At 45.9% G+C, this 18,703-nt stretch overlaps 1 protein-coding gene across 1 annotated transcript in view; it reads right to left on the minus strand.

The window, feature by feature from the left end:
* TM4SF5 (transmembrane 4 L six family member 5) overlaps positions 1-15,545 on the minus strand; it is a 65,087-nt gene extending 49,542 nt beyond the window's left edge. The window contains exons 1-4 of the mRNA XM_073547122.1: positions 15,243-15,545; positions 14,894-14,974; positions 7,649-7,803; positions 6,953-7,139 (exon numbers count right to left, since the gene is read on the minus strand). Of these exons, the coding sequence (XP_073403223.1) occupies positions 6,953-7,139; positions 7,649-7,803; positions 14,894-14,974; positions 15,243-15,413 (594 nt within the window). The 5' untranslated portion in view covers positions 15,414-15,545. The remainder of the gene's footprint in view (positions 1-6,952; positions 7,140-7,648; positions 7,804-14,893; positions 14,975-15,242) is intronic.
* Positions 15,546-18,703: the final 3,158 nt, after the last annotated feature.

The following is an 18,703-nucleotide window of genomic DNA, read 5'->3' on the forward strand; positions in this document are numbered from 1 at the left end:
GAGGGTGCTGGTGTCCAGAGTCTCAGTACTTGGGGTAGAACACTAGAGGGTGCTGATGTCCAGAGTCTCAGTACTTGGGGTAGAACACTAGAGGGCAGTGATGTCCAGAGTCTCAGTACTTGGGGTAGAACACTAGAGGGTGCTAATGTCCAGAGTCTCAGTACTTGGGGTAGAACACTAGAGGGTGCTGATGTCCAGAGTCTCAGTACTTGGGGTAGAACACTAGAGGGCAGTGATGTCCAGAGTCTCAGTACATGGGGTAGAACACTAGAGGGTGCTGATGTCCAGAGTCTCAGTACTTGGGGTAGAACACTAGAGGGCAGTGATGTCCAGAGTCTCAGTACTTGGGGTAGAACACTAGAGGGTGCTGATGTCCAGAGTCTCAGTACTTGGGGTAGAACACTAGAGGGTGCTGATGTCCAGAGTCTCAGTACTTGGGGTAGAACACTAGAGGGTGCTGGTGTCCAGAGTCTCAGTACTTGGGGTAGAACACTAGAGGGTGCTGATGTCCAGAGACTCAGTACTTGGGGTAGAACACTAGAGGGTGCTGATGTCCAGAGTCTCAGTACTTGGGGTAGACCACTAGAGGGTGCTGATGTCCAGAGTCTCAGTACTTGGGGTAGACCACTAGAGGGTGCTGATGTCCAGAGTCTCAGTACTTGGGGTAGAACACTAGAGGGTGCTGATGTCCAGAGTCTCAGTACTTGGGGTAGAACACTAGAGGGTGCTGATGTCCAGAGTCTCAGTACTTGGGGTAGAACACTAGAGGGTGCTGATGTCCAGAGTCTCAGTACTTGGGGTAGAACACTAGAGGGCAGTGATGTCCAGAGTCTAAGTACTTGGGGTAGAACACTAGAGGGTGCTGATGTCCAGAGTCTCAGTACTTGGGGTAGAACACTAGAGGGTGCTGATGTCCAGAGTCTCAGTACTTGGGGTAGAACACTAGAGGGTGCTGATGTCCAGAGTCTCAGTACTTGGGGTAGAACACTAGAGGGTGCTGATGTCCAGAGTCTCAGTACTTGGGGTAGAACACTAGAGGGTGCCGATGTCCAGAGTGTCAGTACTTGGGGTAGAACACTAGAGGATGCTGATGTCCAGAGTCTCAGTACTTGGGGTAGAACACTAGAGGGCAGTGATGTCCAGAGTCTCAGTACTTGGGGTAGAACACAAGAGGGTGCTGATGTCCAGAGTCTCAGTACTTGGGGTAGAACACTAGAGGGTGCTGATGTCCAGAGTCTCAGTACTTGGGGTAGAACACTAGAGGGCAGTGATGTCCAGAGTCTCAGTACTTGGGGTAGAACACTAGAGGGTGCTGATGTCCAGAGTCTCAGTACTTGGGGTAGAACACTAGAGGGTGCTGATGTTCAGAGTCTCAGTACTTGAGGTAGAACACTAGAGGGTGCTGGTGTCCAGAGTCTCAGTACTTGTGGTAGAACACTAGAGGGTGCTGATGTCCAGAGTCTCAGTACTTGTGGTAGAACACTAGAGGGTGCTGATGTCCAGAGTCTCAGTACTTGGTGTAGAACACTAGAGGGTGCTGATGTCCAGAGTCTCAGTACTTGTGGTAGAACACTAGAGGGCAGTGATATCCAGAGTCTCAGTACTTTGGGTAGAACACTAGAGGGTGCTGATGTCCAGAGTCTCAGTACTTGTGGTAGAACACTAGAGGGTGCTGATGTCTAGAGTCTCAGTACTTGGTGTAGAACACTAGAGGGTGCTGATGTCCAGAGTCTCAGTACTTGTGGTAGAACACTAGAGGGTGCTGATGTCCAGAGTCTCAGTACTTATGGTAGAACACTAGAGGGTGCTGATGTCCAGAGTCTCAGTACTTGGGGTAGAACACTAGAGGGTGCTGGTGTCCAGAGTCTCAGTACTTATGGTAGAACACTAGAGGGTGCTGATGTCCAGAGTCTCAGTACTTGTGGTAGAACACTAGAGGGTGCTGATGTCCAGAGTCTCAGTACTTGTGGTAGAACACTAGAGGGTGCTGATGTCCAGTCTCAGTACTTGGTGTAGAACACTAGAGGGCAGTGATGTCCAGAGTCTCAGTACTTGGGGTAGAACACTAGAGGGTGCTGATTTCCAGAGTCTCAGTACTTGGGGTAGAACACTAGAGGGTGCTGATGTCCAGAGTCTCAGTACTTGTGGTAGAACAATAGAGGGTGCTGATGTCCTGAGTCTCAGTACTTGGTGTAGAACACTAGAGGGTGCTGATGTCCAGAGTCTCAGTACTTGTGGTAGAACACTAGAGGGTGCTGATGTCCAGAGTCTCAGTACTTATGGTAGAACACTAGAGGGTGCTGATGTCCAGAGTCTCAGTACTTGGGGTAGAACACTAGAGGGCAGTGATGTCCAGAGTCTCAGTACTTGTGGTAGAACACTAGAGGGTGCTGATGTCCAGAGTCTCAGTACTTGTGGTAGAACACTAGAGGGCAGTGATGTCCAGAGTCTCAGTACTTGTGGTAGAACACTAGAGGGTGCTGATGTCCAGAGTCTCAGTACTTGGTGTAGAACACTAGAGGGCAGTGATGTCCAGAGTCTCAGTACTTGGGGTAGAACACTAGAGGGTGCTGATGTCCAGAGTCTCAGTACTTGGGGTAGAACACTAGAGGGTGCTGATGTCCAGAGTCTCAGTACTTGGTGTAGAACACTAGAGGGTGCTGATGTCCAGAGTCTCAGTACTTGTGGTAGAACACTAGAGGGTGCTGATGTCCAGAGTCTCAGTACTTATGGTAGAACACTAGAGGGTGCTGATGTCCAGAGTCTCAGTACTTGGGGTAGAACACTAGAGGGTGCTGGTGTCCAGAGTCTCAGTACTTGTGGTAGAACACTAGAGGGTGCTGATGTCCAGAGTCTCAGTACTTGTGGTAGAACACTAGAGGGTGCTGATGTCCAGAGTCTCAGTACTTGATGTAGAACACTAGAGGGTGCTGATGTCCAGAGTCTCAGTACTTGTGGTAGAACACTAGAGGGCAGTGTTGTCCAGAGTCTCAGTACTTGGGGTAGAACACTAGAGGGTGCTGATGTCCAGAGTCTCAGTACTTGGGGTAGAACACTAGAGGGTGCTGATGTCCAGAGTCTCAGTACTTGGGGTAGAACACTAGAGGGTGCTGGTGTCCAGAGTCTCAGTACTTGGGGTAGAACACTAGAGGGTGCTGGTGTCCAGAGTCTCAGTACGTGGGGTAGAACACTAGAGGGTGCTGATGTCCAGAGTCTCAATACTTGGTGTAGAACACTAGAGGGTGCTGATGTCCAGAGTCTCAGTACTTGGTGTAGAACACTAGAGGGTGCTGATGTCCAGAGTCTCAGTACTTGGGGTAGAACACTAGAGGGTGCTGATGTCCAGAGCCTCAGTACTTGGGGTAGAACACTAGAGGGTGCTGATGTCCAGAGTCTCAGTACTTGTGGTAGAACACTAGAGGGTGCTGATGTCCAGAGTCTCAGTACTTGGTGTAGAACACTAGAGGGTGCTGATGTCCAGAGTCTCAGTACTTGTGGTAGAACACTAGAGGGTGCTGATGTCCAGAGTCTCAGTACTTATGGTAGAACACTAGAGGGTGCTGATGTCCAGAGTCTCAGTACTTGGGGTAGAACACTAGAGGGTGCTGGTGTCCAGAGTCTCAGTACTTGTGGTAGAACATTAGAGGGTGCTGATGTCCAGAGTCTCAGTACTTGGTGTAGAACACTAGAGGGTGCTGATGTCCAGAGTCTCAGTACTTGTGGTAGAACACTAGAGGGCAGTGATGTCCAGAGTCTCAGTACTTGGGGTAGAACACTAGAGGGTGCTGGTGTCCAGAGTCTCAATACTTGGTGTAGAACACTAGAGGGTGCTGGTGTCCAGAGTCTCAGTACTTGGTGTAGAACACTAGAGGGTGCTGATGTCCAGAGTCTCAGTACTTGGGGTAGAACACTAGAGGGTGCTGATGTCCAGAGTCTCAGTACTTGGGGTAGAACACTAGAGGGTGCTGATGTCCAGAGTCTCAGTACTTGGTGTAGAACACTAGAGGGTGCTGATGTCCAGAGTCTCAGTACTTGGGGTAGAACACTAGAGGGAGCTGATGTCCAGAGTCTCAATACTTGGGGTAGAACACTAGAGGGCAGTGATGTCCAGAGACTCAGTACTTGGGGTAGAACACTAGAGGGCAGTGATGTCCAGAGTCTCAGTACTTGGGATAGAACACTAGAGGGTGCTGATGTCCAGAGTCTCAGTACTTGGGATAGAACACTAGAGGGTGCTGATGTCCAGAGTCTCAGTACTTGGGATAGAACACTAGAGGGTGCTGATGTCCAGAGTCTCAGTACTTGGGGTAGAACACTAGAGGGTGCTGATGTCCAGAGTCTCAGTACTTGGGGTAGAACACTAGAGGGTGCTGATGTCCAGAGTCTCAGTACTTATGGTAGAACACTAGAGGGTGCTGATGTCCAGAGTCTCAGTACTTGGGGTAGAACACTAGAGGGTGCTGATGTCCAGAGTCTCAGTACTTGGGGTAGAACACTAGAGGGTGCTGATGTCCAGAGTCTCAGTACTTATGGTAGAACACTAGAGGGTGCTGATGTCCAGAGTCTCAGTACTTATGGTAGAACACTAGAGGGTGCTGATGTCCAGAGTCTCAGTACTTATGGTAGAACACTAGAGGGTGCTGATGTCCAGAGTCTCAGTACTTGGGGTAGAACACTAGAGGGTGCTGATGTCCACAGTCTCAGTACTTGGGGTAGAACACTAGAGGGTGCTGATGTCCAGAGTCTCAGTACTTGTGGTAGAACACTAGAGGGTGCTGATGTCCAGAGTCTCAGTACTTGGTGTAGAACACTAGAGGGTGCTGATGTCCAGAGTCTCAGTACTTGGGGTAGAACACTAGAGGGTGCTGATGTCCAGAGTCTCAGTACTTGGGGTAGAACACTAGAGGGTGCTGATGTCCAGAGTCTCAGTACTTATGGTAGAACACTAGAGGGTGCTGATGTCCAGAGTCTCAGTACTTATGGTAGAACACTAGAGGGTGCTGATGTCCAGAGTCTCAGTACTTATGGTAGAACACTAGAGGGTGCTGATGTCCAGAGTCTCAGTACTTGGGGTAGAACACTAGAGGGTGCTGATGTCCACAGTCTCAGTACTTGGGGTAGAACACTAGAGGGTGCTGATGTCCAGAGTCTCAGTACTTGTGGTAGAACACTAGAGGGTGCTGATGTCCAGAGTCTCAGTACTTGGTGTAGAACACTAGAGGGTGCTGATGTCCAGAGTCTCAGTACTTGGGGTAGAACACTAGAGGGTGCTGATGTCCAGAGTCTCAGTACTTGGGGTAGAACACTAGAGGGTGCTGATGTCCAGAGTCTCAGTACTTGGTGTAGAACACTAGAGGGTGCTGATGTCCAGAGTCTCAGTACTTGGGGTAGAACACTAGAGGGAGCTGATGTCCAGAGTCTCAATACTTGGGGTAGAACACTAGAGGGCAGTGATGTCCAGAGTCTCAGTACTTGGGGTAGAACACTAGAGGGCAGTGATGTCCAGAGTCTCAGTACTTGGGATAGAACACTAGAGGGTGCTGATGTCCAGAGTCTCAGTACTTGGGATAGAACACTAGAGGGTGCTGATGTCCAGAGTCTCAGTACTTGGGGTAGAACACTAGAGGGTGCTGATGTCCAGAGTCTCAGTACTTGGGGTAGAACACTAGAGGGTGCTGATGTCCAGAGTCTCAGTACTTATGGTAGAACACTAGAGGGTGCTGATGTCCAGAGTCTCAGTACTTGGGGTAGAACACTAGAGGGTGCTGATGTCCAGAGTCTCAGTACTTGGGGTAGAACACTAGAGGGTGCTGATGTCCAGAGTCTCAGTACTTATGGTAGAACACTAGAGGGTGCTGATGTCCAGAGTCTCAGTACTTGTGGTAGAACACTAGAGGGTGCTGATGTCCAGAGTCTCAGTACTTATGGTACAGCTGGTGCTAGTAAAATCTTGAGGCTGTTTGTAGTCGCACTACACACTTGGCTACTCTGCAGGAAACATGACCTGATGATCTTAAATTATTGCATTATGACTAGAGCTAACTGAAAAGATTAGCAGGACCTAAGTGTAGTTATGACGTTGGGTGTCTGTGGCCGCTGGACCACGGTCCTGTAAACCTCCTACCACGTGAGGCTTCCCCGCCATCTAATTCTTAGACCTGGCTCAACATCTTGCATGCATCATAATGTACGAACAGAATAATAATCCAGAGGAGCTGAAGGCGACTCGCTTGGTCAGATATCTGCAGGGTTTATCTGACCATATTATCTACTAACAGGAAGCTGTACACCGCCTATCCACACAGGTATACTGTATGTCAGGAACACATCCCACCGTGTACCTTTCAAAGATGTGCAATGGGGCAGAGCCTTCATCCATTCACAACAGGAAAGTAATTAAAAAAGTACACCCCTGCATAGGAAGGCACCGCTATCTGCACAGCCTGATGTGCTCTACCACACACTAAAAAAATAAGTATTTAGACATCTAAAGGACGATATTTTGGCCTTGTCTGGAGGAGAACGCCCTGTGGATGTTTCTCGTACGCTCTGAGCTCTTTCAGTAGGTCCGGGCACAGAGCCTTAAGGCGACGGTTACACAACCGAGAAAATCCATCCAATTATGCAGAGTTTGATTAAAGAGTAATCAGCATGTGATCTGATTTACTGGTAGGTGGACAAAAAAAAAGTTTCTCCACCTTCTTCATTCACTCAGTCCATGACTATCGAACCACACTTGGATGTCATCTGAGTGCGGTCTAATGTCTACCACATACACTTTAATGGCCGAGTGCTATCCAAATATCAGAGGCAAATCATGCACGCTTCAATTCTATCTCTCAGACCACTTGGCTGCATAACAAGGGGACGAGTTCTAACCACCATAATGATGGATAGCTCTCATACGAGTTTTATGGTAGGGCTGGTGCAGACAATCTTTGGAGGTGCTCACCTTTCCTTTCTTCCTGCAGTCTCCGCACATCACTCCCATGAGACTGTTAATGAGCTGGGTCGCGCAGAGAACTAACTGTATAGCTCCGGTCCCCAGCATAATGGAGAACAGTACGATGTGCCAGAGGACGATGTTGGGGGGCTGGATGCACAGCTTCCACGATGCCTCTTCAGTCAGGTAACTCCCACTATGGAGAAAACAAAGAGGAGTCCATGTAATGAGGAGTGAACCATTAAGCTACTGCTTCCCATTAATGGTGACACCATAGTAGGAGGTTGATCTTCTTAGTATGATCCTGGCCTTCAGTTATGCACTTTAAAGTACCCTTCAACCCTTCATCTTCTGGTGCCCCTCCTTTTTCTACCTTTAAACTTTGTGGAGATGAATATCTAATAATCTGTGACCATTTTCCATAGGCTAGATGTAAATATGGGAGCTCCAATTTTCCATACTACTCTTCATAAAAGTTTAAAGTGACCATCCTTCTTCCTGGTTGGCCTAAACACGTGGCTTCCATTCTTTATACATAGTTCCTACATTACCTACTATATACATTGCTCTCTTCCTACCCTTTATAACCATCACTCTACGAAGATGTCAAGTGTATGTGGACTTAGTAGAGATGCCACCTTCTCGATATAATTGTCTCTAAGAGAATTTAAATGCAGCGGCCGTTATATAGACGACGTTTCTTACTTTACTTCCTTCATGTGGTAGCCCCAGTCGGCGCCTTTGCCAGTGAGATCATTCAGGTTACACATCGGTCCATCAGCCAATGCCGTTCCTGACACAATCACACAGTAGAAGCTTCCGAGTCCTCCCAATATCGAAGAAAAGGCCGACCGTAACATCTGAAACAGGAAAGAAAAGCCATGAAACCAAGAAGTGGCAGAACAATAGTCACTGGATGCATTATGGGACGACTGTGTTACTGGTGAAACACAACACTAGTGAGAGGAATAAGGAACAAACACTTAAACTGACCCAGAAGGTCTTAAACCATGTACACAGAATTATCGTATCCTGATGGCAATGTAAACCCCATAAAATCACCCAGGTGATAACACAGAAATGAATATACAAAGACGTCATGTAATACCTAAATGTCACCCACTCATATCAACTGTATAACGCCAAAGTAAGGACAGGTCAGGCCCAACCTTTAGGGGTCACCGGCCACATTGGAAGAAGAGTGGTCTTGGGCCACACGCTGAGCTTTGTGACCATGATGTCACCAAAGGTCCTTCTTCCCTTGGAAACTGTACTGATTATGCAGAATTGGCATTATCAGTGCAGCTCCTGTTTTTTGAAGATGGGTGACCCAATGAGTAACCATCCCGCCCCCGACTGTAAAGAGAGGCAGGAAATTTGTGAGACGCCCCCAAGGTGTAGCAATGATAAGAATGCTCACCTAAAGGCCCCGTCACACTAGGCGATGTCGGTAGCGAGATCGCTGCTGTCACAACTTTTGTGACGTAACAGCGATCTCACCAGCGAGATCGCTGTGTGTGACAGCGATCAGCGAGCGGCCCCCCTGCCGGTATCGCTGATCGCTGTAAGAAACCTCTGGACATTTTTTTGATCGCTGGTCTCCCGCTGGCCAGCACGCATCGCTGCGTGTGACAGGCGGGAGACCAGCGATCAGCTGTAAAAAACAGAATTAAAATAAAAAATATAGTTATTCTCACCTTCCGACGTCCCGTTCAGCCATCCTGCCTCTCTCCACGCTCCGGTCCCAGTGATCCTTTGCACGAATGACCGCAAGACTTTGTGATTCCGCGAGACCGTGACATCTCGCTGTCATCCTCACAAAGGAGCACTGGGACCGGGAGCGTGGAGAGAGGCAGGATGGCTGAACGCGACATCGGAAGGTGAGAATAACTATATTTTTTATTTTGATTCTATTTTTTACAGCGATAGCCAGCGATGCCGGGCGCTCGGCATCGCTGTGCTGATCGCTGGTGAAGCTGTCTGTGTGACAGCTCACCAGCGATCACATAGCGACTTACCAGCGATCCTGACACCTTGATATCGGTGTCGGGATCACTGGTAAATCGCTAAGTGAGACGGGGCCTTAACACCTAAATAACATTCAATTCCTAATGTAACAATGTTTGGTTGAAATCTTTTTGACAGAGTCACCGTGGGCACATGCAACGCCTTGATGGCGTCAGTTTTACTGTCCGTGTTTGCAGGATAACAACGCTCCGAGCCTACATGTAGGGAGAGGTTTGTGTTTATTCTACCTGACATTGCAAAAAAAAAAAAACCCACAATATTTTAACCCCTTGCCAATTTGGGCTATTTTTCCATTTTCTTTTGTTTTCGTTTTTTTCCTCTTCTTATACCAACAGCCAGAAGTTTTTTATTTTTCCATTGCCATTTATTGTGGGATGAGTTGTACTTTTGAATGTCTGTATTCATTTTATAATGTGATATACTAGAAAGCGGGGGGAAAAAATTCAGAGTGCTGCGAAAATTGCGGAAGAAGCACAATTCCACAATTATGTTTTGGTTACTTTGTTCACTATATGGTGTAAGGAGGCCGATAGACACAGTGAATGGGAGATAAACTTGGAGTAATGCTTTAGTGCATATAGGACTAAAAGGGGTTAATCGGCCATGACAGATTGATTGTGGGCAGCTGATGAGTTGGGAGTGACGGCTGCTCACCAGATCTCCACCCCTGGGCGTGATTCACTTGGTAAGAGCTGTTTGTCTCACACGTGGATGTGTTTATGGAGGTGTGCAGACCTCCTGGATGGACTGCCTTTGCTGAAGAATAAGATGCTGAAGGTGAGCTAAGCAGCACTATTGTATGGACTTGAGGCTTTGTTTTATTTTATGCCGGACAAAGGCTGAATTTGGGCTTCCTGGGAGCTGAAATAAACCTGCCGTACTTTAAATAAAAATGGTTCCTTTGATACCTAAACAGAAATAGTTCCTGTGATACCTCAGATCGCTCCCAAGTGAATAGCATTGCTATAATGGTAAAAATTACTTATTAGCTCCCTGTCCTGCGCTGTCCTTTTCACATTGAAGCCGGCTGCCACATGATAAGGTTTTAATACTAGAGATACGACTGTCCCGATTGGGTACATGTTTCCATGGTGGGATGGCTTTTACGCTTTTTGATCAAAGTAGTGTGTAAACCAAGTCCCCTATGTTACTTATATGTACAGTGGCATGTAAAAGTTTGGGCACCCCTTGTTAAAATTACTGTTATTGTGAACAGTTAAGCAAGATGAAGATGAAATCACCTCTAAAAGGCTAAAGATAAAGATGACACATATCCTTTCTATTTTAGGCAAAAAAAATACATATGTTTTCATCATTTACATTTTAAAAATTACATAAAGGAAAATGGGATGTGCAAAAGTTTGCGCACCCTTGGAAATTTGTTTGCTCAGATAACTTTGACAAAAGGTTTCAGACCTTAATTAGCCTATTAGGGTTATGGCTTGTTCACTATCATCATTAGGAAAGATCAGGTGATGCAAATTTCCCAGCTTTATAAAATCCCAGCATCCTCTAACCTTGTGCTAAAAAATAGCAGCCATTGGGTCTTCTAAGCAGCTGCCTAACACTCTGAAAATGAAAATGGTGGAGGCCCACAAAGCTGGAGAAGGGTATAAGAAGATAGCAAAGTGTTTTCAAGTTGCCCTTTCCTCAGTTCGAAATATAATTAAGAAATGGCAGTTACCAGGAACAGTGGAGGTCAAGATAATGTCTGGAAAAACAAGCAAAATTTCAGTGACACTGCTAGTAGGATTGCTAGAGAGGAAAATCAGAAACCCCCCTCTCCCCCTGACTACAAAAGACCTTCAGAAAGATTTAGCAGACTCTGGAGTTGTGGTACATTCTTGTACTGTTCAGAGACACCTGCACAAATATGGCCTTCATCATAGAAGAAGAAAACCTCTCCTGCGTCCTCATCATAAAATTCATCATCAGAAGTCTGCAAAAGAACATCTAAACAAGCCTGATGCATTTTGGAAACAAGTCCGGTGGACCGATGAGGATAAAATAAAACTCAAAAGTATGTGAGGAGAAAAAAGGGTACAGAACTTTGGGAAAAGAATATCTAGCCAGCCATTAAGCACACGGGTGGATCAATCATGGTTTGGGGTTGTGTTGCACCCAATGTCACAGGAAACATTTCACAGATAGAGGAAAGAATGGATTCAATTAAATCTCAACGAATACTTGATGAAAACATAACACCATCTGTAAAAAGCTGAAGATAAAGAGAGGAAGAGGAAGGCTTCTACAAATGGAGAATGATCCTGAGCACACGTCACAATCCACAATAGACGACTCAAAAGGTGCAAGATGAAGGCTTTACAATGGCCCTCACAGTCCCCTGATCTGAACAACATTTAAACTCTGTGGCTAGACCTCAAAATAGTAGAGGAAGCAAGACGCCCCAGGAATCTCACAGAACTGGAGGAATTCTCCAAGGAAGAATGGATGAGAATCCCTCAAGAATTAAAAGACTCGTGGCTGGCTACAAAAAGTATTTACAAAAAAGGTGGAGCTACTATGTACTAACCATGCAGGGTGCCCAAACTTTTGCAACAACCCATTTCATATATATATTTATTTTTTTTCTAAAATACAAAGGAATAAGTCTCCACTCACTCCCTCCTAGACGCTTCACAGTCCGGCTTCCGCCCCTACATTGCACTCAAAGTGACCAATGACCTTCTGACAGCAAAACGTAATGGTGACCACTCTCTGCTCGTTCTTCTCGACCTTTCTGCAGCTCTCGATACTGTTGACCACCATCTCCTCCTCTCTAGGCTCCAGTCACTAGGCATTAAGGACACTGCTCTCTCCTGGTTCTCTTCCTATCTCTCTGACCGCTCCTTCAGTGTTTTGTTCTCTGGCTCCACGTCATCTCCTCTTCCTCTCGCTGTCGGGGTACCTCAGGGCTCAGTCCTTGGCCCCCTTCTTTTCTCTCTCTACACGGCCCCAATTGGACAGACCATCAGCAGATTTGGCTTTCAGTACCATCTTTATGCTGATGACACACAACTATACACGTCTTCCCCCGACCTTACCCCCGCTGTACTACAGAACGCCAGTGACTGTCTGTCCGCAGTCTCCAACATCATGTCCGCTCTGAAACTCAACCTCTCCAAAACTGAACTTCTTCTGCTCCCGCCATCTACTAACCTCCCTAAATCTGACATTTCCCTCTCCGTGGGTGGCACCACAATAACACCCCGGCAGCAGGCGCGCTGTCTGGGTGTTATGTTTGACACCGATCTCTCCTTCACATCCCATATACAATCTCTTGCCCGCTCTTCCCGCTTACACCTAAAGAACATCTCTAAAATCCACCCTTTACTCACCATGGAAACAACAAAAATCCTCACTGTCGCATTGATCCACTCCCGCCTGGATTACTGCAACGCTCTATTAATTGGCCTCCCCATCAATTGACTTTCCCCTCTCCAGTGCATACTTAATGCAGCGGCCAGGATCATCCATCTGGCTAATCTGTACTCGGACGCATCCGCTCTTCATCAGTCATTACACTGGCTGCCTATTCATTATAGGATCCAATTCAAAGTACTTGTTCTCACCCACAAAGCTCTTCACAGTGCGGCACCCCCTACATCTCCTCTCTCATTTCTGTCTATTGGCCTAGCCGATCGCTGCGCTCTGCAAACGACTTTCGACTAACCTCTGCACTAATCCGTACCTCCCACTCCTGACTCCAAAACTTCTCCCGTGCTGCTCCTATCCTCTGGAATGCTCTACCACAAGAAATTAGGACTATCCACAATTTGCACAGTTTTAGGCGCTCCCTCAAAACACACTTGTTCAGAGCAGCCTATCACGTTCACTAATCAGTCATTCTATGTGTAAGTGTGCGTGTGTTGCCCATTCACTATCTCCATCCATCCCTCACTCCCTCATGATGGCTGGACCTTCATTGTAAATACATCACTGTATATACACCCCTGTCCTCTGTATCTCCCCCACCTCATTGTAGATTGTAAGCTCTCACCAGCAGGGGCGGCTTATTGTGCTTTAATTATTGTATTGATAACATTGTTACTTATGACTTGTGTTTTGAAACTGTTATACTGTAAAGCGCTGCGGAATATGTTGGCGCTATATAAAGATTATTATTATTATAAATCTTCAACTTGTTTAACTGTTCACAATAACAATAACTTTGACCAGGGGTGCCTAAACTTTTACATGCCACTGTACTAGTATTATTTCCTTACTGCCGGGTAAATGCTCATTTTGTTTTTTCTTGGGTTTTGTCTGAAACGCCCGCAGTGTGAACGCGCTCCTACACATTGCACGTATGCCAACTTACACTGTATGGGAAACATTACCTAGCAGTTTGATTCTCCAGGTTAGTACCATTAGAGATATGTATAGTTTTTTGTTTTTACTTAAGTGGCCAACATTTTTTAGGACATTTGTAAAAAAAAATATATAAATATATATATATATTATTGTTTCATTATTTTCCAAGACTCGTAACATTTTCGGTCAATGGGGGTGTGCGAGGGCTTGTTTCATGTGACCTGAGACAGTGTTTTTATTAGCAGCATTTTGGGGTAGATATAATGTTTTCATCACCTCTTATTCGATTTTTTATTTTTTTTGCAGTAGCTGGAAATCTGGTTAATTTAGTATTTTTGTATTTTATTTTTAATGAGAGAAAGAGGGCTTTTTTTCCCATATTTTCAAAAACATTTATTTTTAACTGTATTTTTTAGTCCCCTTGGGGGACAGAACATACGATCATACGAGCGCTATTGCTGTATAGAGAAATACCATAGTACTGCTGTAAATAGCAAAAATTACAGTCTGCTATGAACATCAGTCAGAAGATGGCACTCACAGGGGAACCATCATGACAGGCACGGAGGTCTTCAGCAGACCCCTGGCCATCATGGCAACTCATTGACACTCCGCAATCACATCACGGGGGACCGTGCGATGATCCCCCCCCCTTTGATGGCGCACTGTAAATATTTTGGGGTTAAGTAAGTTTACCAATTTGTGTTGGTCCGCATTCACAGACATCCTGGGCCGCATGAGGCCCCCTTGTAAGATATTCTCTATATCGCCTGTAAAAATATCTACATGACCAGCAGATGTCCAGGTATGGCGGGGAAGAAAAACAAGATGCCCATTAGGATGCCATCTGCTGCACGATAGGAGAAGGGCCCACAAACTATTCCTTCAAACTTGACAAGAACATACAAAAATGTAAAGACAAGTGGCTTTCCCTCAACCTAGCATAGGAAGTTTGGCTTCTCCAAGGGGAAGATGAGCCTAATGGTTCCACACAACCCTCCTAGAAGACCAGCAAGGAAATCCGTAAAACACACAATCCTCTGGCAAATACATTTACATCATGTCTTATACTCTGGTTTACAACCAGAAAAGTCATAGTCCAAAAAGCAATCAGCCAAGACAAAAGTATAAACCATGGCACAACTCAACATTAGTATTACTTGGATGGAACTCAAGAACCCAACTCTACCATTCTATGATTCTATCTCATTTGCACATGGAAACACTAGAAGCAATGGGATGAAACTGAACGGGAGGAGACACAGATTAGATATTAGAAAAAACTTTTTGACAGGGTGATCAGTGAGTGAAACAGGCGGCCACGAGAGGTGGTGAGCTCTCCTTCAATGGAAGTCTTCAAACAGAGGCTGGACAGACATCTGACTGGGATGATTTAGCGAATCCTGCTTTGAGCAGGGGGTTGGACCAGGTGACCCAGGAGGTTCCTTCCAACTCTACGATTCTATGATTCTATGACCCTGTAGTCAGTGAGTACCAAAATGTAGCTTTCTAGGGGGTCTTGTCTGATCCAGTGGATCACAATTTTGTTACTGTTTATATATATATATATATATATATATATATATATATATAGTCAACAAAACTTACCCGGCACCTATTTCCACAGCAGCCTTCACCGCAGCAGCCCTTGCCGCCAGCACGGATAGCATTACAGGATGGGCACAGCATCTAAAGGGCGAGAAGACAGAAAACATAAACATTGGCAAAGCCAAATAATAGTTATCTGCCAATTCTCAGTTCCATGGAGCCACCTGTGGCCATTTGGGTCAGACTTGTCTGTCTGTGTTTCCGTGATGGACTCATAAAGGAGGACGATCCACACATCGTTGCTTGATAAAGAAGAACCGAGACATAACCCAGCTATATCTCACCCTAGAAGACTAGAGGCAAACCCATAAGACCCATCTGGCATCTCCATTTCTCGAGAAATACTCACAAAAAGACCACTACCCAAGACACCAGCCATCAGCCAGACCTGGAGTGCAATATGATCGGTCCATTTGGTTTCGCCATTAGGAAACATCAGTAAGAGGTTGGCAATAATAGAAATAAAGGCCAAGGGGAGAAGGGCAAGCCCCACAAAGCGGGACCATTTTCCTGTACACATCCTGGCCCCTCCGGGATGGGAGATCCGATGTGGTTTCTATGAGAGCTCGGTGAGTCTGCTCTGATGAATTCTAGCTGTTGGTTTAGTGATAAGCTGATGGACAAAGTCCATTGAAGGCTACTGGTGACAGCCTGGGGATGGGACCGGGAAAGTGCGTGAGGCAGGAAGAAGGGAGGGAGAAATACATGTGTTAAAGATAAAACGACCCAATGCCACACCATGCAAATAAACAATGGCTAACCCCTTGTTGTGGGCTTATCGATGATGTCACCTCTGAGCCCATGACCAGGTGAGATTGAGGTATAGTGTAACCATGGATCTTATCTACATATACACTATCTATGGGAAACCTCATTCCGTATCGATGACTTATGGCCACAATTCCATCCAGAGTCCGCTAAATCACACGCACTCCACAAACTCCGACAATGAAGCACGATCTACAAAAAATGGACATGTGCCTCGGATGATGACCATAGCTTCATTCTGAAACGTGGCCATTACCAATTAGTGGCTCACCGTAAATCAAATAGATAAGTACCAAGAAAAAGTATGAATCCACCGAATAGTATGTAAAATATAGCTAATTATATAAAACATAACTTTTAATGTAAATATAAAGATAAAAAATTACATTACATACAACACGATACACAACACATTTTTATCGTCCCACCATATGATATGGGTCTGTAAATTCCTATTACACATTACCCAACAGATCTAGGATTATATGTGTCAAAAATCCCCGTAACATAAGCGTGGGGTATAGAAATCCCAGGGAACATAGGAGCGTTTTAATGCACTCCACAGAGAGGGATTTGGTAGCCAGGCTGCATCCTCTTTTTTTGCATATACCCCAAACACATTCATTTAGGGAATTCTATGACCCCATATATGTCATACACAGAAAAAGGAGGGCCAGTATGTATATTTCTCCACGAGTTTCCCCATAGATTGGTTCTTCAGGAGAACATACTGGAGTACATCCCTTAGAAGGGAGAACTTATCACAGAAGTCTAGAAGACAGCGTGGGAGTAGGGCCCACCCGCATATGTCAAGGAGCTGATATCCGCCTGTGTTCTCTAACTTCTCTGATATTGTGATTTTGGGGTGTTTTCGGGTCTCTAATACCTCCCTCACTGATATATTACACGTACCATAGGGTATATCAGACGCAGGGTACCACGTTTACCGGATTATTAACATATGGGACCTTTTACTGCTGTTTTTCTGTGCGCCCTATATCTTTTACAGGGTCATTTAGGGAAAGGTCGGGATAGCCGTGGTTGAGCGGGGGCGCTGCTGCGCAGGATTTAGTGTGCCAACCTCCACTGTTGGGTAGGGAGTCCATAGTAACTTATTAGGGTGATCTCTCTTCCCCTTGTTCCATCCCACATAATTAATTACTGACCCATATCATAAGAGGCAATGATAAAAATGTGGTATCGTGTTGTATGTAATTTTGCTATCTTTATACTTACATTAAAAGTTATGTTTTATATAACTATCTATAATTTGAGTACTTTTTCGTGAATTCACTGTCATCCTATTGGTGGCTTTTTCAGCATTATACTATTAGGACCAGCTGTAATCAGTGACTCCAGCTCAGTGGCGTTGCCTGTTGGAGTCTGAGGTGGCATCAAATACATTTTCTGTGTTTGTGTCCCTTCACGTCAGCCTTTATGGGAAAGGCCACTATATACAGAAGCTTCCATACTATGCCCTTATTCAGACTTGCACACTTTTGAGAGCTGCTTTTGAAACTAAGCCAGGTGTTGGCTGCAAGGATAAACCATGCCTCACTTTACAGATCACAAACCTTTTACTACAGACCATTACTCCTTTTCAACCATAAAAATGAAAGCTGTGCTACTCGGTTCCTGAGTAACAATGCATATATCACCGTGATGACAGTGCAGTCCCATGTAACACTTATCTCTACAGGGAAAGAAAATATAATGACCACGTAGTGGTAGATAACAGGGATCTTTGGTTTACACAAACCACATAGTGCTATATCTAACCAAAAGTCTCCCAGGACGTAATGTCTGCATCCTCTCTGTGCCTCCACATGATAAAAGTGGATCCTTGGTGTCATCATGCAGTAATAGTACCTCCTCTGTGCCTCTATACAGTATAAGTGCTTCCTCTGTGCATCTACACTAATAGTGCTCCCTCTCTGTACCCTACTCTGTAATAATGCCTCCTCTGTACATCTACACTAATAGTGCTCCCTCTCTGTGCCCCCACTCTGTAATAATGCCCCCTCTGTGCCCCCACTCTGTAATAATGCCCCCTCTGTGCATCTACACTAATAGTGCTCCCTCTGTGCCCCCACTCTGTAATAATGCCCCCTCTGTGCATCTACAATAATAGTGCTCCCTCTGTGCCCCCACTCTGTAATAATGCCCCCTCTGTGCATCTACACTAATAGTGCTCCCTCTCTGTGCCCCCACTCTGTAATAATGCCCCCTCTATACATCTACACTAATAGTGCTCCCTCTGTGCCCCCACTCTGTAATAATGCCCCCTCTATACAGCTACACTAATAGTGCCCCCACTCTATAATAACACCCCCTCTATACATCTACACTAATAGTGCTCCCTCTGTGCTTCCACTCTGTAATAATGCCCCCTCTATACATCTACACTAATAGTGCTCCCTCTGTGCCCCCACTCTGTAATAATGCCCCCTCTATACAGTGCTCCCTCTGTGCCCTACTCTGTAATAATGCCCCCTCTGTGCATCTACACTAATAATGCTCCCTCTCTGTGCCCCCACTCTGTAATAATGCCCCCTCTGTGCCCCCACTCTGTAATAATGCCCCCTCTGTGCATCTACACTAATAGTGCTCCCTCTGTGCCCCCACTCTGTAATAATGCCCCCTCTGTGCATCTACAATAATAGTGCTCCCTCTGGGCCCCCACTCTGTAATAATGCCCCCTCTGTGCATCTACACTAATAGTGCTCCCTCTCTGTGCCCCCACTCTGTAATAATGCCCCCTCTATACATCTACACTAATAGTGCTCCCTCTGTGCCCCCACTCTGTAATAATGCCCCCTCTATACAGCTACACTAATAGTGCCCCCCACTCTATAATAACGCCCCCTCTATACATCTACACTAATAGTGCTCCCTCTGTGCTTCCACTCTGTAATAATGCCCCCTCTATACATCTACACTAATAGTGCTCCCTCTGTGCCCCCACTCTGTAATAATGCCCCCTCTATACAGTGCTCCCTCTGTGCCCTACTCTGTAATAATGCCCCCTCTGTGCATCTACAC

Source organism: Dendrobates tinctorius, unplaced genomic scaffold (genome assembly GCF_039654945.1).
Source record: "Dendrobates tinctorius isolate UK_male_01 unplaced genomic scaffold, ASM3965494v1 ptg000151l, whole genome shotgun sequence".
Lineage (NCBI taxonomy): Eukaryota > Metazoa > Chordata > Amphibia > Anura > Dendrobatidae > Dendrobates > Dendrobates tinctorius.